The sequence below is a fragment of the Cibotium barometz genome, chromosome 32 (genome assembly GCF_041138505.1).
Source record: "Cibotium barometz isolate CiBa-2024 chromosome 32, ASM4113850v1, whole genome shotgun sequence".
Classification (NCBI taxonomy): domain Eukaryota; kingdom Viridiplantae; phylum Streptophyta; class Polypodiopsida; order Cyatheales; family Cibotiaceae; genus Cibotium; species Cibotium barometz.
Genome location: NC_141077.1, coordinates 48,553,481 through 48,570,933, shown reverse-complemented (window position 1 = coordinate 48,570,933; position 17,453 = coordinate 48,553,481). Strand labels below are relative to the sequence as shown.

At 45.1% G+C, this 17,453-nt stretch overlaps 1 protein-coding gene across 1 annotated transcript in view; it reads right to left on the bottom strand.

The window, feature by feature from the left end:
* The window catches only part of LOC147620283 (FMN-linked oxidoreductases superfamily protein), a 60,277-nt gene that overhangs the window by 11,813 nt on the left and 31,011 nt on the right, over nucleotides 1-17,453 (bottom strand). Inside the window, exon 3 of the mRNA XM_086772473.1 lies at nucleotides 6,841-7,080. Coding sequence (XP_086628599.1) covers nucleotides 6,841-7,080 — 240 coding nt within the window. The remainder of the gene's footprint in view (nucleotides 1-6,840; nucleotides 7,081-17,453) is intronic.

Sequence of the window (17,453 nt, the reverse complement as noted above, 5' to 3'; positions counted from 1 at the left end):
GCAGCACGTGTGAAGCAGGTGCTAGGCGAGGAACACACAGTCAAGAGCCCTGCAGCCAGCGTGCAGATGCTGTCGAGGAGGAGCACAGTGCACGGCGGGCCGTGGAGCTAGAGCGCACAGAGCTGCTTACGTGGCCCAGGTACGAGGCAGAGTGGAGGCGAGCGCTGGGCAGGTGTCGGGCCAGTCATAGGCGGGCCCGGGTGCAGGTGTCGGGCCCCGGTCAGAGGCGCAAACAGGCGTAGAGAAGCGGTACGAGCAGGGCGCACGACGCTGGAGTCAAGCACGACCCACCGGCGGCCTTGGAGTAGCACGGAGGGCACAGGGCGAGCGCGCAGGTGTACACGGAGCAGGTTAGCGGGGGCCAAGAATCGTCGGCGCAGGACGGACGGCGGCCGCGCGCGGAGCAGGACGGACGGCGGGACGGCTACCTGCAGGCCGGAACGAAGCCTCGGACGGATGAACAGAGCAAGCAGCAGCTGGAACGGAACAAAAAGCCAGAGCAGAACGGCGAGCGGGGTCGATGCTGGGCGACGGCGATGGCGACGAAGGCCGGAACGAAACCGTGCTTTCGTCGGCCGGAACAGAACGTCGAGCATGGCTCTGGGCGGCCGGATGGGAGTGTTGACGGGCGGAGGCGCTCCAGGCAGCGATGTTGCCGCCGGCTGTTGCAGAGGGAGGTGCCGCCCGTTTCTGGTGGCCGGACGGTGAAGCAACGACGGAACCGACGGACAGAAACAGGCAGTCTGACGACGGAAATTCGCAGGCTTTCTTCCAGCAGCAAAATTTCAGGGCCAACTCCCAGCTCCCAGCTCTGATACCAAATGTTGGGTGTTGGACTCACACACACAAACCTGCACATTAGGGTTAGGTGCAGGGTAGAATAGCTCACACACAGAAATGAGAGAGAGAGAGAGAGAGAGAGAGAGAGCCAAAAGTGTGGTATCCACAAAATGCAAGTCAACCCTTGCATGTGTGCCACATCCATATAATATAGAAGTACAAAATATTATATGTAGAGTGTCCTTTCACACTTGATGTCCAAGGGGAAAAACCACATGGGAAAAAGTGCCCTTGGTTAAGCCTTGTTCACACATAGCACTACCATAAGTGAGCATATGCCTACACCATGCAGACTCTTTTTTGGAGACAATCAAGAGATCCAACTGGGAGAGACACATCTCCATGTTCTGGTTTCTCAAGCATTGTGGACTCCTCCCCCCCAAACCTTCCCTCACATTCAAGCTTGAAGCTCCATAGTTTGTAAGTGTTTTTATAAAAAAACGTATTTTATCATACGGTATCCCAAAATTTCATATCGTACCAAAAATTCCTGTGAGGTATCGTACCATACAGTATCGTATTTTCGTACCGTGATGACTATACCTAAGACAATGGCTGTACCTCCTCCAAGTCTGTCCTCTGCTACCTTTATCATGTTAAAATCTCCACCCATGCACCAAAAGTATGCCAGGGGAAGGGCTTGCCGTACTATGCTCCAAAAGAGGGCTATAATTGCAGAGACGTTCGGGGCGTAAACATTGAGGAAGCCAACGCAGTCCTCATCAATCAAAATGGTAACCCACTGTGCTCACCCCGGAACTATGACTCCTGAGCCTGTCACTGCCAGCAAAAGCTGCTCGCTCACAGAAATACAAACTCCTCCCTGCTTCCCTGATGGGCCGAAGGATGGAGACCAGAAAGTGTGACTCCTGCCTGGTAAAGTCTTTTCGCAAAGTCACGAAACTTCTGGAGGTAGACCTCATAAGTGAGATGCTGCCAGGTCATGGTCAAAGCTGAAAACCGGGCAACAACATCATAATCATCCTCTTTCTTGAGGAATTCTTTCTTGAAGATATCTTCAAATTGTGCCCAAGTCGTTGACTTAGGATTCAGTTCCTTCCACCAAAGCAAAGCTTTGCCGGACAGGAAACCTGCTGCTAACTGTATCTTCTTTCCATCATCATATGGATGAAACTGAAAGTGAACTTGCCACTTGTGTAGCCACGTGTCCACGATCTCCTTGGTTCGCTGCTTTTGCTCGCCCCCGAACGGTTCCGGAGTAATGTTCGGGCCTAAAGCTGAAGCCAGGTATCCATTCCCGAGAAAGTAGAGAGAGTAGTGGTCAATAGAGCTATGGAGTTCTGCAAAGCCTGCATCTGGGCTGCGATTTGTGCCTGACGTTCCGTCGAAGAAGCTTCAAGAGCTACTTTGAACTCTTGGAAATTTGTTTTTGACACAAAATCGTCAAAAAGATCGGCATCGGTTCCTTCCGTAGCCGGCAAGCCTTCGCGTTCCACGAGGGGCTCCAACTCTGATTCTTGGGTCGACATCGTGAAGAGGGTACGTGGAGAGAAAATTCGATCTTTGCACAATGAAAGTGCGAGCGAACTCGAGAGCTTGAGAGCTTGAAAACTTGAGAACTTGAGAATTCGAGAGATGTGTGGCAAGAAGCCCACTAGAGGGGTTTATAAAGGTTTTCCAAAAGCCAAAAAAAACTCGAAAAGCTAGGCTTAGCTTTTGCTTTAGCTTTCGTGTTTTTTTTTTGGAATAATATATATATATATATATATATATATATATATATATATATATATATATATATATATATATATATATATATATATACATGGATATATATATTCGCTTTTCTAAAAAAAATAAACACCTTTGGAAACCTTGGAGAGGGGAGGACTTTTAAACCTTTTTTTAAAAAAAATTTAAACTCCCCTAAAAAAAACAAAAAACGAAAGCACTAAAAATGAATGCTTTCCTTACGTGTTTTTTTTTTCTCAACCTCCTGGATTAGCCGGCGCTTGCTGCTGACGTGGAGTGCTGGCCGTCGCTGCTGTCGTCATTGCTGCCGGCGCCAGGACCTTCGCACCAACCTGCGTGTGCGCCTACGCCAGCCGGATGTGATTCCAGCGCTGGGCCGCCTACAGGGCCTGGCTGGGCGCCTGCGTAGGCCTGGGCGCAGCCCGCCTGGCGTGGGTACCAGCCCGCCTGGCGTAGCCTAGGCGCCTATGTGGCTTGGCTGCCTGGCCGCCTAGCGTAGGCCTGGGCAGGCCTGGGCGCTGCCCGCTTGGCCTAGGCGCCTTCACATGCTTGGCCGGCTGCAAGTCTAGCCGGCTGCAACACGTCAACAAGACTCCCGCCTGCCAACCCACTCATCAGCGATTAATTGATCCAGCACTTCTCTTGCTCTCTCTCTCTCTCGTCCAATCAACGAAAAGCAAACTTGCTTTTTCGTTTTTCTGTTTCTCTCCCTGCAGTTTATGCGACTGCACACACAAACATGCTTCTTCTTTGCAAAAGCAATCAACCCTTCTAAACCTACCATCTCCCATCAACATGGGGTTCTTTGACGAAGAAAAACACATACTAAACTGAAAACTGCAGTATGCACAGAAAAAACAGCAAGTTTTTTAACACATACCGTTCTTCGACCTCTTCTTCTCTACCTACCGACTTGCTCGTTCACGAGGTATGCTCTGATACCACTGTCAAATCCCCACGGATCCCCTCGTGATCGATCTTGGTTCGAAACTCGAATCCTGCAAACAAACGAACAACAAACAACAAAGGGGGTGCAGGCCTGACTCACCTCCCAACCATGACAGCCATGGGCAAGCCCACAGTCTTGGCTGTCCCCACCGAGCCACGAGCTGAGCTAACTAGGATGACGTACCGACCAATCTTCTCCTCGCGACGTCCCATACCGCCGCGAAGCTGCCCTCGCGGGCCTCGAGATTGCTGCCGGCCTCGGCTGCGTAAAGCAGGTGCACGTCTGCACTAGATACAGGCTCCAAGACCATAGAGCTCCCACAAACTCGCGAGACTCTTTATAATCAATAACTAACCTTGGCCACCCTTTTATAGGCTCTTGGCCGGTCATCGGGCGTCCACACTTGGCCGCCCGCCCGTCCATACTTGGGTGCCCGCCCATTAGTATTTCCCTAACTCAACTTGTCAATCAACCTGCCTAGTTCCAAGCTTCCCCAAGCCTCGAAACTAGTCTTGCATGCATATAGCACACGGTAGATACCCACTGTGCACATGACAACAGGAGCCACCAATTGGTGATATGCAAGCTGGACAGCAACCTGCAAATGATGGTCATTGGGTACGGAGGTCCACAAGACCCTCCAGAATCCCTGACAGGTTTGTTCCAGGGGTTGACTACTTGATGCTCACTGACTGTGGGGAGCCCTCATGTTATAAGGAGGCTTTACAGAGGGCAGACAAGGCTCTTTGGGAGCGTGCTATGAAGTCAGAGATGGATTCTCTGCACAAAAATGGAACATGGAAGTTGGTGCATTTGCCTACAGGCAAGAAGGTTTTGCCATGCAAGTGGGTTTACAGGCTCAAAGTTGCACCTGATGCAAAGCCAAGATACAAAGCCCGGTTAGTGGCTAAGGGCTTCAAGCAGTAATATGGTGTGGACTTTGATGAGATCTTCTCTCCAGTGGTCAAAATGACCACACTTAGAGCTGTATTAGCTTTGGTTGCTCATGATGATCTGGATTTGATTCAGATGGATGTGAAGACTGCTTTTCTTCACGGTGATCTCCATGAGGAGATATATATGCAACAGCCAGAGGGTTATGCAGTGAATGGAAAGGAGAAGCTTGTATGCAAGCTGAAAAAGAGTCTTTATGGACTCAAACAGGCACCAAGGGAATGGTATCATAAATTTGATACATTCATGAAATCCCAAGATTTCAGGAGGAGTGACATAGATCACTGCTTATACACCAAGAAAGCTTTGGATGGCAATCTATTGATCCTCATCTTGTATGTTGATTGCCGGGAAATCTCGTAAAGAGATGGATGCCTTGAAGAAGAGGCTGCATCAGACCTTTGATATGAAGGATTTGGGTGATGCAAATCACATTTTGGGTATGCGGATACTTCGGGACAGAAATCAACATGTGTTGTATTTGTCTCAGAAGGAATACATTGGCAAAGTTTTGCAGAGGTTCAATATGGATGGGGGGAAGAAGACTAGTACTCCTTTGCCTCCATATGTGAAACTCAGTGCTATGGACAGCCCACAGTCGGATAGTGACAGGGCTGATATGGCCAAGATTCCGTATGCTTCAGCTTGTGGCAGTCTCATGTATGCCATGGTTGCTACCAAGCCGGACATTGCATTTGCAGTGGGAGTGGTTTCTAGATACTTGGCCAAACCTGGCAAGAAGCATTGGGAAGCAGTGAAAGGTGTCATGAGATACCTGAAGGGCACACAGGATATGTGCATATGCTTTGGCAAACAGGATGCATTAGTGCATGGTTACATGGATTCGGATTATGCCGGTCATCCAGATAACCGGAAGTCTACTACCGGTTATGTGTTTACATTCACAGGAGGTGCTGTGTCATGGATATCCAGGATGCAGAAGTGCACTGCCTTATCTACTACAGAGGCCGAGTATATTGCAGCCACAGAGGCTTGCAATGAGGCATTACGGCTATCTCGGTTAGTGGTTGATTTGGGTTACGCATGGGATATTCCATTGTTGCATTGTGACAGTCAGAGTGCCATCCAGTTGGCAAAGAACCCTGTCTTTCATGCAAAGACGAAGCATGTGGATGTGAAGCATCACTTCATCAGAGAGGTGATAGAGAACAAGCAAATTCAGCTTGTTAAGATTCATACGGATGACAACCCGGCTGATCTGTTGACAAAGAGTTTGCCTCCAGAGCGGTTTGCTCATTGCAGACACTTGATGGGCATTGGATGAGGCCAGTTTCAGCCTTGATATGGCCTTGTATATTATCATGTACATGCTAATTTTTTTTCTTTTCCTTTACTTAAGGGCACTTTGCCTTTAAGTGGGAGGTTGTTGGGGTAAAGGCATTATGCCCACCCTTATAGTGTGTACTAGCCCATAAGTTTTATAGTACATAGTACACTTAGTACTTTTAATGTACTAAGTGCACTATGTGTACTAGAGCAAATATACATGTGTGATAGGGGAGTCACACACTCATACATTGAGTTGACTTATCCCCATATGTCTCTCTCTCTCTCTCCCTTCTTCTGTGTGTGTCTCCCACATGAAAACATATTTCTCTCCCATTCAGAGTTCAAAGGTAACAGCCTATCGCTGGACACAGCCCAAAGGTTTAATTGTGTTCCATTTATCTCCTGGCATGTTTGTGAGCTTTCTCTGAAATTTCTGCAAGCAGGCCGCTATTTTTCCATCTCTTATTTGCTTCCACCAACACACTCATTTATTTGTTAGGTATAGAAATGGTGACCATGGCTGCTTAGGCTCCTTTCTGTCAACATCTTGGTTATGTGCCTGCCTAGTGAAGATTCGACTTGATAGCGCTAGTAAGAAGGCAAGACATGTCTGAAGTGCATGAGCAAAATCTTCTCTTACTTCCTCTTTCTCAAGTCATAAGGACACAAGGTGACCTCACAAGATCTGCATTGTTGCATCCACAAAAGAACAGTCAAGCAACATCTTCTCTTACTTCCTCTTTCCCAAGTCATCAGGACACAAGGTGACCTCACAAGATCTGCATTGTGGGAGCCACAAAAGAAAGGTCAAGTGTTGCAACGATCTGTTGATAACTAAGTCCACACCCAAGAATCTAAAGAACTTCCAACAAGAAATGTATGTGGTTAAGAGATTGAACACAAATTAGCCATTGCTTTAAGAAAAACATTTTTTGACGAAGATCAAAATACCTAGCAGAGAGATTCAATGCATACCAAAGCATATCAAGAAAGCTGCACAGGGTAACAAGTTGTTCTAAATAAAGCACCTTGTTTCTTTAAAAAATGCTTCGCTTAAAGACCCAAGTGCAAAGAAAAGAGACTTAAAAGCATACCAAAATACCCAAAGATTGAAGTTGCGCATCAGCTCTAGGAAAAGAGGCTAAATTTTTCCACAATAATTTCTGAAAATCCTTTCTGAGATTATTCAGCTCATCTGACTTCTCCACTTCCAAAGGCTCGATCTTCCTGTCAGGTATCTCTTGGTGCGTCCCAGAAAACCGACATGCTGCACCATATGAACAAGGTTTGCTGATGGCCAAAAAAGGACAATCACCAGGCAGGTCTGGTGGTTTCTGCATTGAATGGTCAAATCACAAGATGGTTAAACACTGCTTGGTACAACTTAGAAAATCACATGTTTGTGAATCTGTCCAGCATGCCTTTTTGTGAGGTGGTTTGATTAGAGAGAGCAAGTTAAAAAATTTCTCAAGCCTCGCACTCAATTCTCCCTGCATGATGCATAAAATGGGGAAAAAAAAGAAAATATAAAGCTCTAACAGTGTCCTTGCCCCACCCTCAAACCTTCAGGACAGTTTCCATAACCCAAACGTACACAGCAAAGCTAACAGTACATGTGTCAACATACAGTGCATCAACAGGTCCACGTACCTTTGCATTATGTTTTGGGCTCCCCGTGAGTAAAGGCATTTACACACATTAAAGTGTGGGCGCCCAGGAGATTCTGAACGATGCACATTCATTATGGATTGAACCTTAGTTTGGGCAAAATAAAAGGATGCAAATAAAAGCATGAAGGGAAAAACAAACAAGGAAAGCACACGGGAAAAACGCAAAAACTTTGTGTATATTTATATATTTTCCGGCTGTCTTCCATGGTATCAGCAATGCGCAAGGAGGCTCACATCATCTTCATTGCCGGCAGCTTCCTTCACAGCTTTCTGTACCTCTGGCATATTGTTGGCTGTACAGCTGTGCATAGTCGTACTAGGGCTGACGTCTTCACCACCTGCTGCTGCTGATCACTTCTGTCCGTACAGCACCTTGCTGTCCGCACTGTTTGCCCGATTGTGTACAGGCCTGCCCGTCATCTGTATATCCGGACATACCTGTACACACATACACGGTGCTGCTGATCATGGTTGCTGTTGTGCTGACCATACCTATTTGCTGACGAACCTGTTGTACCATACTTGACATGGTGATAGTACCATAGGGTTCAACGGGTATATGAAGAAAAGGTACATCATGGAGCAGGTACGGAATAATACAGCTACATCAGTAGCAAGTACACATGGTACAGTATGTACTTCAGCAGATCTGTACCTGCTGTTGGAGATGTGGCTGTACCTGCTGCATATTTGCTACATGATGTATTCTATGTTATCCAGCTGCATCTGGATATTTGGCGGAATTCTAGAGATTGTACATGATTGTACCTACATGTAGGCATATGCTCACTTATATTAGTGCTACGTGTGACCAGGGCTTAACCAAGGGCACTTTTTCCCATGTAGTTTTTCCCCTTGGATATATCAAGTGTGAGAGGACACTCTATCCATATAACTTTTGTACTTCTATATTATATGGATGTGACTCACATGCAAGGGTTGACTTGCATTTGTGATCACCACACATTTTGTATCTAGCTCTCTCTCTCTCTCTCTCTCTCTCTCTCTCTCTCTTCTGTGTGGACTTCTTCCTCCTGCATCTAACCCTAATCTGCAAGAACCCTAGCTGTGTGTGAGTATGTGAGTCCCCCAATAATTGGTATCAAAGCCACATTCCTGCTCCGGAAATTCCTGCAGTTCTGTCACCAGTAGTTGTGCCGTCTGTCGACTGGTTCTGTCACCAGCAGCCGTGCCATCCGTCGCCTGCTTTCTCTCCGTTGGATCCCCTACCGCCTCTACTCTACCCCCTTAGCGTCCCTCAGCCCTTCACAGCCACCAACCCCGGTGGAGCTAATGGGGAGGGCTCCACCACCGCCCCGCCCACAAGTGGCGCTCGCACCAGGAGAGGCGGCCCAGGGTGGAGCTCAGCCCTCTTTAAGGCTTACGTGGCAAAGGCCACTTTGGGTGCACTGCTGGAGTTGTCTTCCCGTCGCCGTCATAGATCCGGCCGTTGCCGTGAGAGATCTGCCAGTCGCCGTCATCTTCGACCCGCCGTCATCCCGTCACTGCTGGCCCCGTCACTTGCACCTTCTACGTCCCGCCGCCTGCAACTCAGCTTTCGACATCTCCAGCAGCAGCAGCACATCGCCCGCCTGCAGCCCCGCTTTCTGCTGCAACAGCAACCAGCCTGTGCCCTGCTGCGCCGACTGTAGCAGCCTGTAGCAGCTCGACCAGCAAGCCATCTAACTTCTGTACTTGGTCGCCCTTCTTCCCCTCTGCTCCTAGCAGCAGTATACCACCTCAAGGTCACGAGAAGCACTCCAGGTCACTTGCAAGTAAAAACAAATAAAAATAAGAATCTTTTGATTTTACACATAAAATTCAGACACTTGTAGGTGCAAGCATTTGGGGATTTCTGTCAACTGCCCTATGGAATTTGGGGGATTCCTCAATTTGATGCAAAACTGAAAAAAATGAACAGATTGCCTTGCCTAGAATTTGGGGGTTTTTCAAATTGAGGCCAAAATCAGCAAATTAAGCCTCTTCTAGTTGCAAAAATTTGGGGCTTTTGTAAAAATTGGGAAATTGACGGCACATTGAAGCAATTGCAGTGCATAAAAATTGGGGCTTTTCAGTTTGGAGCATGTAATCGGGGATTACAACAGTGATTTGTCACATATATATACACATTGTGTGTAATTGGACAATTTGGTGCAGGTTTACACTTGCTTCAGATTGTAGGCAAAAATTTGCACAGGACATTTGGGTGCCTGGCAGTGCACATTGGTGCTTGGTTTGCTTGCAGGTTTATTTTGTCAACATGGCTCAAAATGTTACAGATGTATTTGGTGTGCTCACCCAGGAGGACAAGTTGGATGGATCAAACAATTCCCTCTGGAGTTTCATGATCCGTAATTTGCTCATAGCCAAAGGGCTTTGAGGCATCGTGTGGTGACGACACACGCCCACTTACCATACAGCCAGCAACGCCTCAAAGGGGAGGTGCTCAAAGAGCTGCTGAGGTAGAACCTGCTCCCACACAATAGCAAAAAAGATGGGACTCCAAGGATGCACAGGCCATGTCCTTGATAGCCCTTTCAGTGAAAAGTTCTATTATTCCACACATTCGGTCTTGCAAGACATTGAAACTTGCATGGGACACATTGGAAGCAATGTATCAAGTACGCAACGACGCAAGAGTTGCCTACTTGAAGAGCAAATTGGATCTTCTTTCTATGGATGAGGGTGACTCCATGTCAGATCATCTCACCAAAGTGAAAGATGAACAATTGCTCAACATTGATGAGGTTATCCCAGATAGACAGATGGTCACCGACACTCTTCATTCTTTACCACCTTCCTACTTGGGCTTTCACACCTCTCTCAACCTCTCTATGGAGGTGGTGATCCCGTCACTTTTGAAGAGCTGGTGGGTTTAGTCTTGCAGGAAGAGCAAACAAGAGCAAACCTATCTAGCAACCATGGTGGAGACAAGGCATTTACAGCCAAGGATAAGGGTAAAGCAAAGAGCTTTAAGCATGGAGAACAACAATCTAGTAAGGCTGGTCGTGAACAGCCCTCTTCTGGTGGTGAAAAGTCTGACAAAGGGGATGCAAACAAGCTTAAAAAGAAGGGTAAATGTCACTCTTCAATAAGCCTGGCCACTACATCAATGAATGTAGAAAGCGGATTGCAAAAGAGAAAAAGAAAGAAATGCAATAGCAGACTCTTCTGTTGACGTAGCAGAGCAATCGGCTAATGTAATTCAGGAAGAGTACACTTTTTTGGTCACATGCACTAGTGACACACCAAGTGCTTCAGACAATGATATGTCTTGCATTGCATCTGACAGACAGGATGTATCATGGTATTTTGATAGTCGTGCTTCGAGCCACATCACTTCATGCAAAGATGTATTTCAGCACTTAGTTTATGCTTCAAATGGCCGCTCTGTATCATGTGCAGATCATACCACATATCCAGTAAAGGGAATTGGCAATGTCATACTTGTTGCAGCCAATGATGCCAATATATGTATGACAAATGTGTTGTATGTTCAAGGGATAAAGAAAAATCTGATCTCCGTCTCAGCCATAAACGACGAAGGTTTAAAGGTTGAATTTGAAGATGGGAAGTGTTTGGTAAAAGACCCATTAAAGGGTTATGAAATAGTCACTTTTGAAACATGATACAAAGGCTTGTATAAGCTGGACAGCTATGACAAGCGTACTTATGATGCACATACAGTGGCTACCCACACTCCTGCTATGCATGATGCAGAGCTTTGGCATGCTCGTTTTGGGCATGTAAATTTTTGGAGTTTGATGCTTTTGCAGAAGCATCATATGGTTAATAATATGCCGCCTCTTGAGTCTCCAACAAGATATGTATGTGAGGGGTGTATTTTGGGAAAGATGCATCGAAAACCATTCCCCAAGAATGGAGTTGTTAGAGCTGAAAGTAAATTACAACTCATACACAGTGATGTATATGTCCAATGCGGACACCATCCATAGGGAGGCATCTTTATTTCGTCACATTCATTGATGACTACTCCAGGTTTGCTTGGGTTTACCCCTTGAAAGCAAAAGCAGAGGTGTTTACATGCTTTCGACACTTTGTAGCAATGGCTGAAAATATGTATGGATGTAAAGTCCAAACACTCCGCTCAGATAGAGATGGAGAATACATGTCAAATGCATTCAAGGATTATATGCTTCAAAAGGGCATCAAACACCAATGTACTGTGCCTTATACACAAGGCAAAATGGTGTAGCTAGGAAGAATAGATCTCTCATGGAGATGGCAAGATGCATGGTGAAAGCACAAAAGTTACCTCACAATTTTTGAATGGAAGCTATAATGTGTGCAACTCACGTGTTGAACAGGTGTCCAACAAAAGCTTTGAAAACCATAATACCATTTGAGGCTTGGTATAGCCGAAAGCCAAAAGTGGATTATATGCGTACATTTGGGTGTTTGGCATATACACATGTGCCAGAACAAAGCTAGATGATAAAATGCATTTTTGTGCGCTACAGCAATGAGAGCAAAGGATATCGTCTTTAAAATCTAGCAACACGCCGGATTTTTGTCAGTAGAGATGTGGTATTTGCTAAAAATTCAGTACAGCCCATGTACAGCTTGTATAAAAGTCATGATACAAGCATACAGGACATGTTTGATGGGCTATTACCCATTGCAATTAGGGGGGATTCAGATCAGCCAGCCCCTACACAAGAAAATCCTCATGTAGAACATGTGGAACACCCAGCAATTCAGTCCCCCTTCTATAAGAGAAGTTGAAGATCTTGTCAAGGAAGAGCAAACAACCATAGACACAGCCAAGTTGGTGCCAAGATGGTTGCTGAAAACTTTGCAAGATAGCAAACTTGCAGCTCCACTGACAGGTAGAACAAGGACTAGTTCCAACCATGCATTGAATATACATCATGGGGAGTCTGCATTAGCCATGGGTGGTCTCTTTGGCTGCACATAAAGGATGGAAAGTGCATCAATTGGACATCAAAACTGTATTCTTAAATGGGGATTTACAAGAGGAAGTATATGTAAATCAGTCCATTGGTTTTGTAGTTCCTGGTGAGGAACATAAAGTTTGCAGGTTGCACAGAGCATTGTATGGGTTAAAGCAAGCTCCAAGAGCTTGGTATGAAAAAATACATGCTCATCTAACCAGCCAAGGTTATGTGAATAGTCCAACTAAAAGCACATTGTATGTGAAGAAAACCGGTGCCGATACTCATAGTCATCATGTATGTAGATGACATGCTCGTAACAGGGACTAGCCAAGCACAAATTTCAGATTTTCAAGGCTGCTTTGAAAGCTGAATTTGATATGTCAGATTTGGGGCCTTTACACTACTATCTCGGCATACAGTTTATGCATAGAGATAATGGCATTGTTATGCAGCAAACTAGGTACATAAAAAGTTTGCTAAAAAGGTTTCACATGGATGAATGTCAGCCAATTTCTACTCCAGTAGAACCAGGTGTACAGCTTACTACGCATGATATTGGAGAGCCTTTTGAGGCCGGCATTTCCAGCCAAGCAGTAGGATGCCTCATTTACTTGTGTAGCACGAGGCCTAACATATCTTTTGGGGTGTCTTTGTTGAGCAAATTCATGCACAACCCAGGCACCAAGCATTGGCAAGTAGTCAAACGCATTTTCAGTTATCTTCAAGGTACCCTGGATCTTGGTTTGTCCTATCCCAGGGGGGTCAACTTGCGGCTTTATGCATACAGTGATTTAGATTGGGCTGGTGATTATGATACTAGGCAATTCACCAATGGGAATTGTTTTTTTCTTGGCAGTTCGTGCATATCTTGGTCGAGCAAAAAGCAACCCAGTGTTACTACATCTACTTGTGAGGTCTAAGTACAGGGCAGTCTTCACAGCTACAGTAGATTGTGTATGGTTGAGGAGATTATTGGTTGATCTTCGTGAGTGTCAGCAAACACCCACCACCAGTCTCACTGATAGCCAGAGTGCTATGGCCATGGCACAAAATCCCGTATTTCATGCATGTACCAAGCACATTGAGATTCATTATCACTAATCAGAGAGAGGCTACATGCAAGGGAGATCAGTTTATCTTACTACCCTACGCAAGATAATGTTGCAGATCTGTTCACAAAGGCTTTACCTCGAGAGAAGTTTGAAGCTTTCTGCAAAGCTGTGGGCTTACTCTCATACAAAGAGTGATCTGCTACCTTGTACAGGTTCACACTTCCACTACAAGGGAGATTTGTAGGCATATGCTCACTTATAGTAGTGCTACATGTGAAAGCTTAACCAAGGGCACTTTTCCCCATGTGGTTTTTCCACTTGGATATCAAGTGTGAAAGGACACTCCATTTTGTACTTCTATATCATATGGATGTGACTCACATGCAAGGGTTGACTTGCATTGTGATCACCACACATTTTCTGTCTAGCTCTCTCTCTCTCTTCTTTGTGAGCTTCTTCTTCCTGCATCAAAACCTAATCTGCAGGAACCCTAGCTATGTGTAGTCCCCCAACACTACAGGTACTGTTGTAGCTCCTATGCAGGTATCACCTTGGCTGTTTCCTTGGGCAAGTTTATGTGCCTCTTGAGTGGAACACCATGGCACCTTGGGTCAAGGCCGGGTGACCTTATTTGCGCTACAAGCTAGGTGGAGTTTACTGGAGATCTTCTTGGCTGACTTGGGTTGTCTCTGTGCCCCCACCTGAACATCAACGAGGTCTCATGAGAGATTTATAGACTAAAGACACAATTGTATGTTTCAGGGATTTCATGTGTTCACAAGTGTCCGATATGTGGATATCTTTTGGGACTTTGTACTTGGTATTCTGGATAACCTGGCATGTTCCTTTCGTAGATACAAGAGAGGTCCCCAAAGCTTGTATCCGATAAATAATAATTGGTAAAATGACAATGGTGGTGTCTCGTATTTCAGTGTGCATGTGTCTTTAAGTGGCTTAAGTGTTTAATCGCATTAATAGTCATATGTGAACCCCCAGATTTGTTACATGTAAAAAATTGACAGGAATCTTCTAGGGAAGATTGTGTAAATAAGGAGTCTAGGGATATTAACAAATGCTTAAGGAGGCCAATGTCGTAGAGAAAGTACGCATGTAAGCAATAATTGAATGAAGGTGTAAGGACCAAATGGGGGTTCTAGCCTGTAATTTTTGGCCAACGTGGCAAGCATTGGGAAAAAGGAGCGATTTATCAAACACGTGATTAAAAGCCCTTAATGAGTAAACATTACAATCAATAAGGTGGCATGACCCGAGACCATTAGGTTGAGTCTAGGTGGAGGTCATGCAAGAAGGTCAAAGAGTACCGGTTTGATGTTGCACACCTTTTCTCATGTTTTTGAGTGTGGATCTAAAATGAACTCCCCGTAACCCTAAAATTAATGAGTCTCCGTTTGGCAAGAAAATGCTAGTCCTAAAAAGTATATGAGGAATTTAAGGGATGCACGCCCACATGTACTTACTATTTATGGCTTATGTGCATTCACACCACAAGATGGATGTAGCAACTTCTAGAGAAATGGCAAGTGTCAAATGTTTTTAGACTTAACAACTCTAGTCCTACCACTTGTCAAATCAACACACACCTACCCGTTACACTTGTACTTTCAGCCTCCCATTTTCCTTTTTCTCACTTCCCTTTCAAAATGTTTAAGTATCAACCTTTCTTTCTCAATACGCAAATGTTCTTTCAGCCTCTTTCATGTTAAAAATCTCTTTGATAGATCTTAAGCCTATGGATAGCTTCCACACTCATGTAGTTGTCACTACATTTTCCATTACTTTGAATGGATTATATGATGGTTTTGTACCATGGGATTTGTATTGGTTATACGATGATTTTGTATTATGGGACCAATAGGCTTGTTTTATGAGTTATATGATAGTCAGTGTACCATTGGACTCCTGGATATGATGTGTTAGATTATGTTTTGACATTTGGGACCCAATCTTGGATTATTTTGGGCCATATGATGGTACTTTAAGCTCATCCTCCTCTTGGCATTTTCGATCAAAGCTCTCAAGCAAGGAAGTGTTGTCACATGAACAATCTTCCGAGGTGTAACGTGGATATGCTTCTACCCATCCGCCAACTCAAGGGTCGAGTGTGTGGTCGGCTTCATGTATTTGTAAGAACTATTGTGCTGATTCATTGTGATATTGTTCAGGGGCCCAATGAGCTACCAAGTGTGGACAGAGTTACTAGGTTATTGTGTGAAAACACTTAGTTGGACATTATGTTGGTAGCCAACTTTTTAACTTGAGACACTATAAATAGGAGTCTAGGTCCTTAGTCATTTCATTCATTGATCATTCAAGTATCATTGAGTCATTGAGAGCTCAGGCAGCAACACAAGGGGGAAAACGCAGCTTTTGCAGAATGAAAAAGTGCCAATTTTTTTGGTAATAATCAGGTCGTGGGACTGCATAAACAGGCCAACAGCCTTTTAAGCCCATCGATCAGCATCTATTCGCCCTATATAAACATAGGTTGGCAAATAGTCTGAACATCTCATCATTCACAAGTGCTGAAGTACTTCAAGGGCCAAGACAGCCAAGGGAAGTCTGAAGCAAAAGGTGAACTTGAAGGTCAGAATTAGGCCCATCTTCAAGCTGCAAGTTTATAGCCAAAGAAGATCTCCAGGAAGTTAGTCTTTTTCGTCATTCAATAAAGAAAATACACCAATCCTTGGTGGGGGCCCTTCAGAGGGTATTTGGGACCCAATCGGGTACTTGTCTTTGTTCTTCTTCACTCTTACCATTGCGTATCTCTAGTCCATCATTGTACATATTTCATGATAAGTAATACAAGGTATATTAGGTCATCTTTTCTACTGTGTATTAAGCATGAAGAAGCAGCAGTTTGTTGCATTCAAGGAGAATTCTGCCCATGTTGTTCAGCTAAGGCATTACGAGTGCACACAAATGAAGAAGCTATCAAGAAATTTGCTTCTCACTACATACTCAAACAACTCTCCTTCCACCTATGGCTGCTCGTCATGGGTGTGTATAGCCCACAAAAAACCCTGACGAGGGAAAACAGCACACAAGTATCTGGAAGGAATCACGAAGGAAACTATAACTATTGCGCTCCAAAAATGAAAATCTACTCTAATCAAGTCACTCCCCAAACGACCACCCCATAGAGTATGACAGCAAAGGATAAATGCCTTGCGCGATGAGGTAAGGGTTTGATGGAGCAAGGAAGCACAATATAAGCAAATCAAGCTTCCCCATTGGCCTATGCTATAAAAACATAATGTCTGCCAATGACTGCCTTCCCCCTATGTCTACACCTTCTCACCCATAGATGCCTGAGAGGTGAAAGAAGGTGCCGCAGTAAACAAGTGCTCCCGTCGTGACCACAACTGCCGAACCCAAGTGCCTATCTTATTCTCGAATGGTCATCCAATGGTCATGTTACTCACTCCCTTGTCATCTTGGCCAAAGTTCCATAGCAGTGATCTACTCTTTCTCACGATCAAAAAGATCATCTGAGAAAGTAAGGGAGGTAATCTTTGCCATTAAGGAGACAAGGGATCCTTCTACTGCTACCACGTCATAATAAAGTACATGCTGATTCTGGAAATTGCAAAAAAGCAGGAGGAACAAACACATTTTACGTGTGAAAATCTAAGAATAATGGCGAGGAAAAACTTACCCCTGCTCCATGTACAAGAGGAGCCAGCTTGAATAAAGGAGTCAACATCTAGCTTTTTTTTTCCAAAAAAAAAACGCCCATCCTGTTTTTTTCTTTAAAAAACAGGCGCCTCCCTTCTAGAACCACATAAGTAGCTATAGTCAGCCTGTTTTAGCAGGTTTCTCTTTTAAAAAACAACACACATGCGTTTTTTTTAGAAAGAACATCAATAATAGCAACTTGTGCTTTTCTCTCCGTGGCAGCCAGTGCAGGCAGCACCCAGCAGATTCCATATACCCGAGCACCTGCTCACATCACATGGATAATTTGACTACTCGCCCCTCTCCTGGCCACCCTGGTTCACTCTCTCCCACTGCTCTGCTGCACATCTCGGCCGTTATGCTTTTCTTC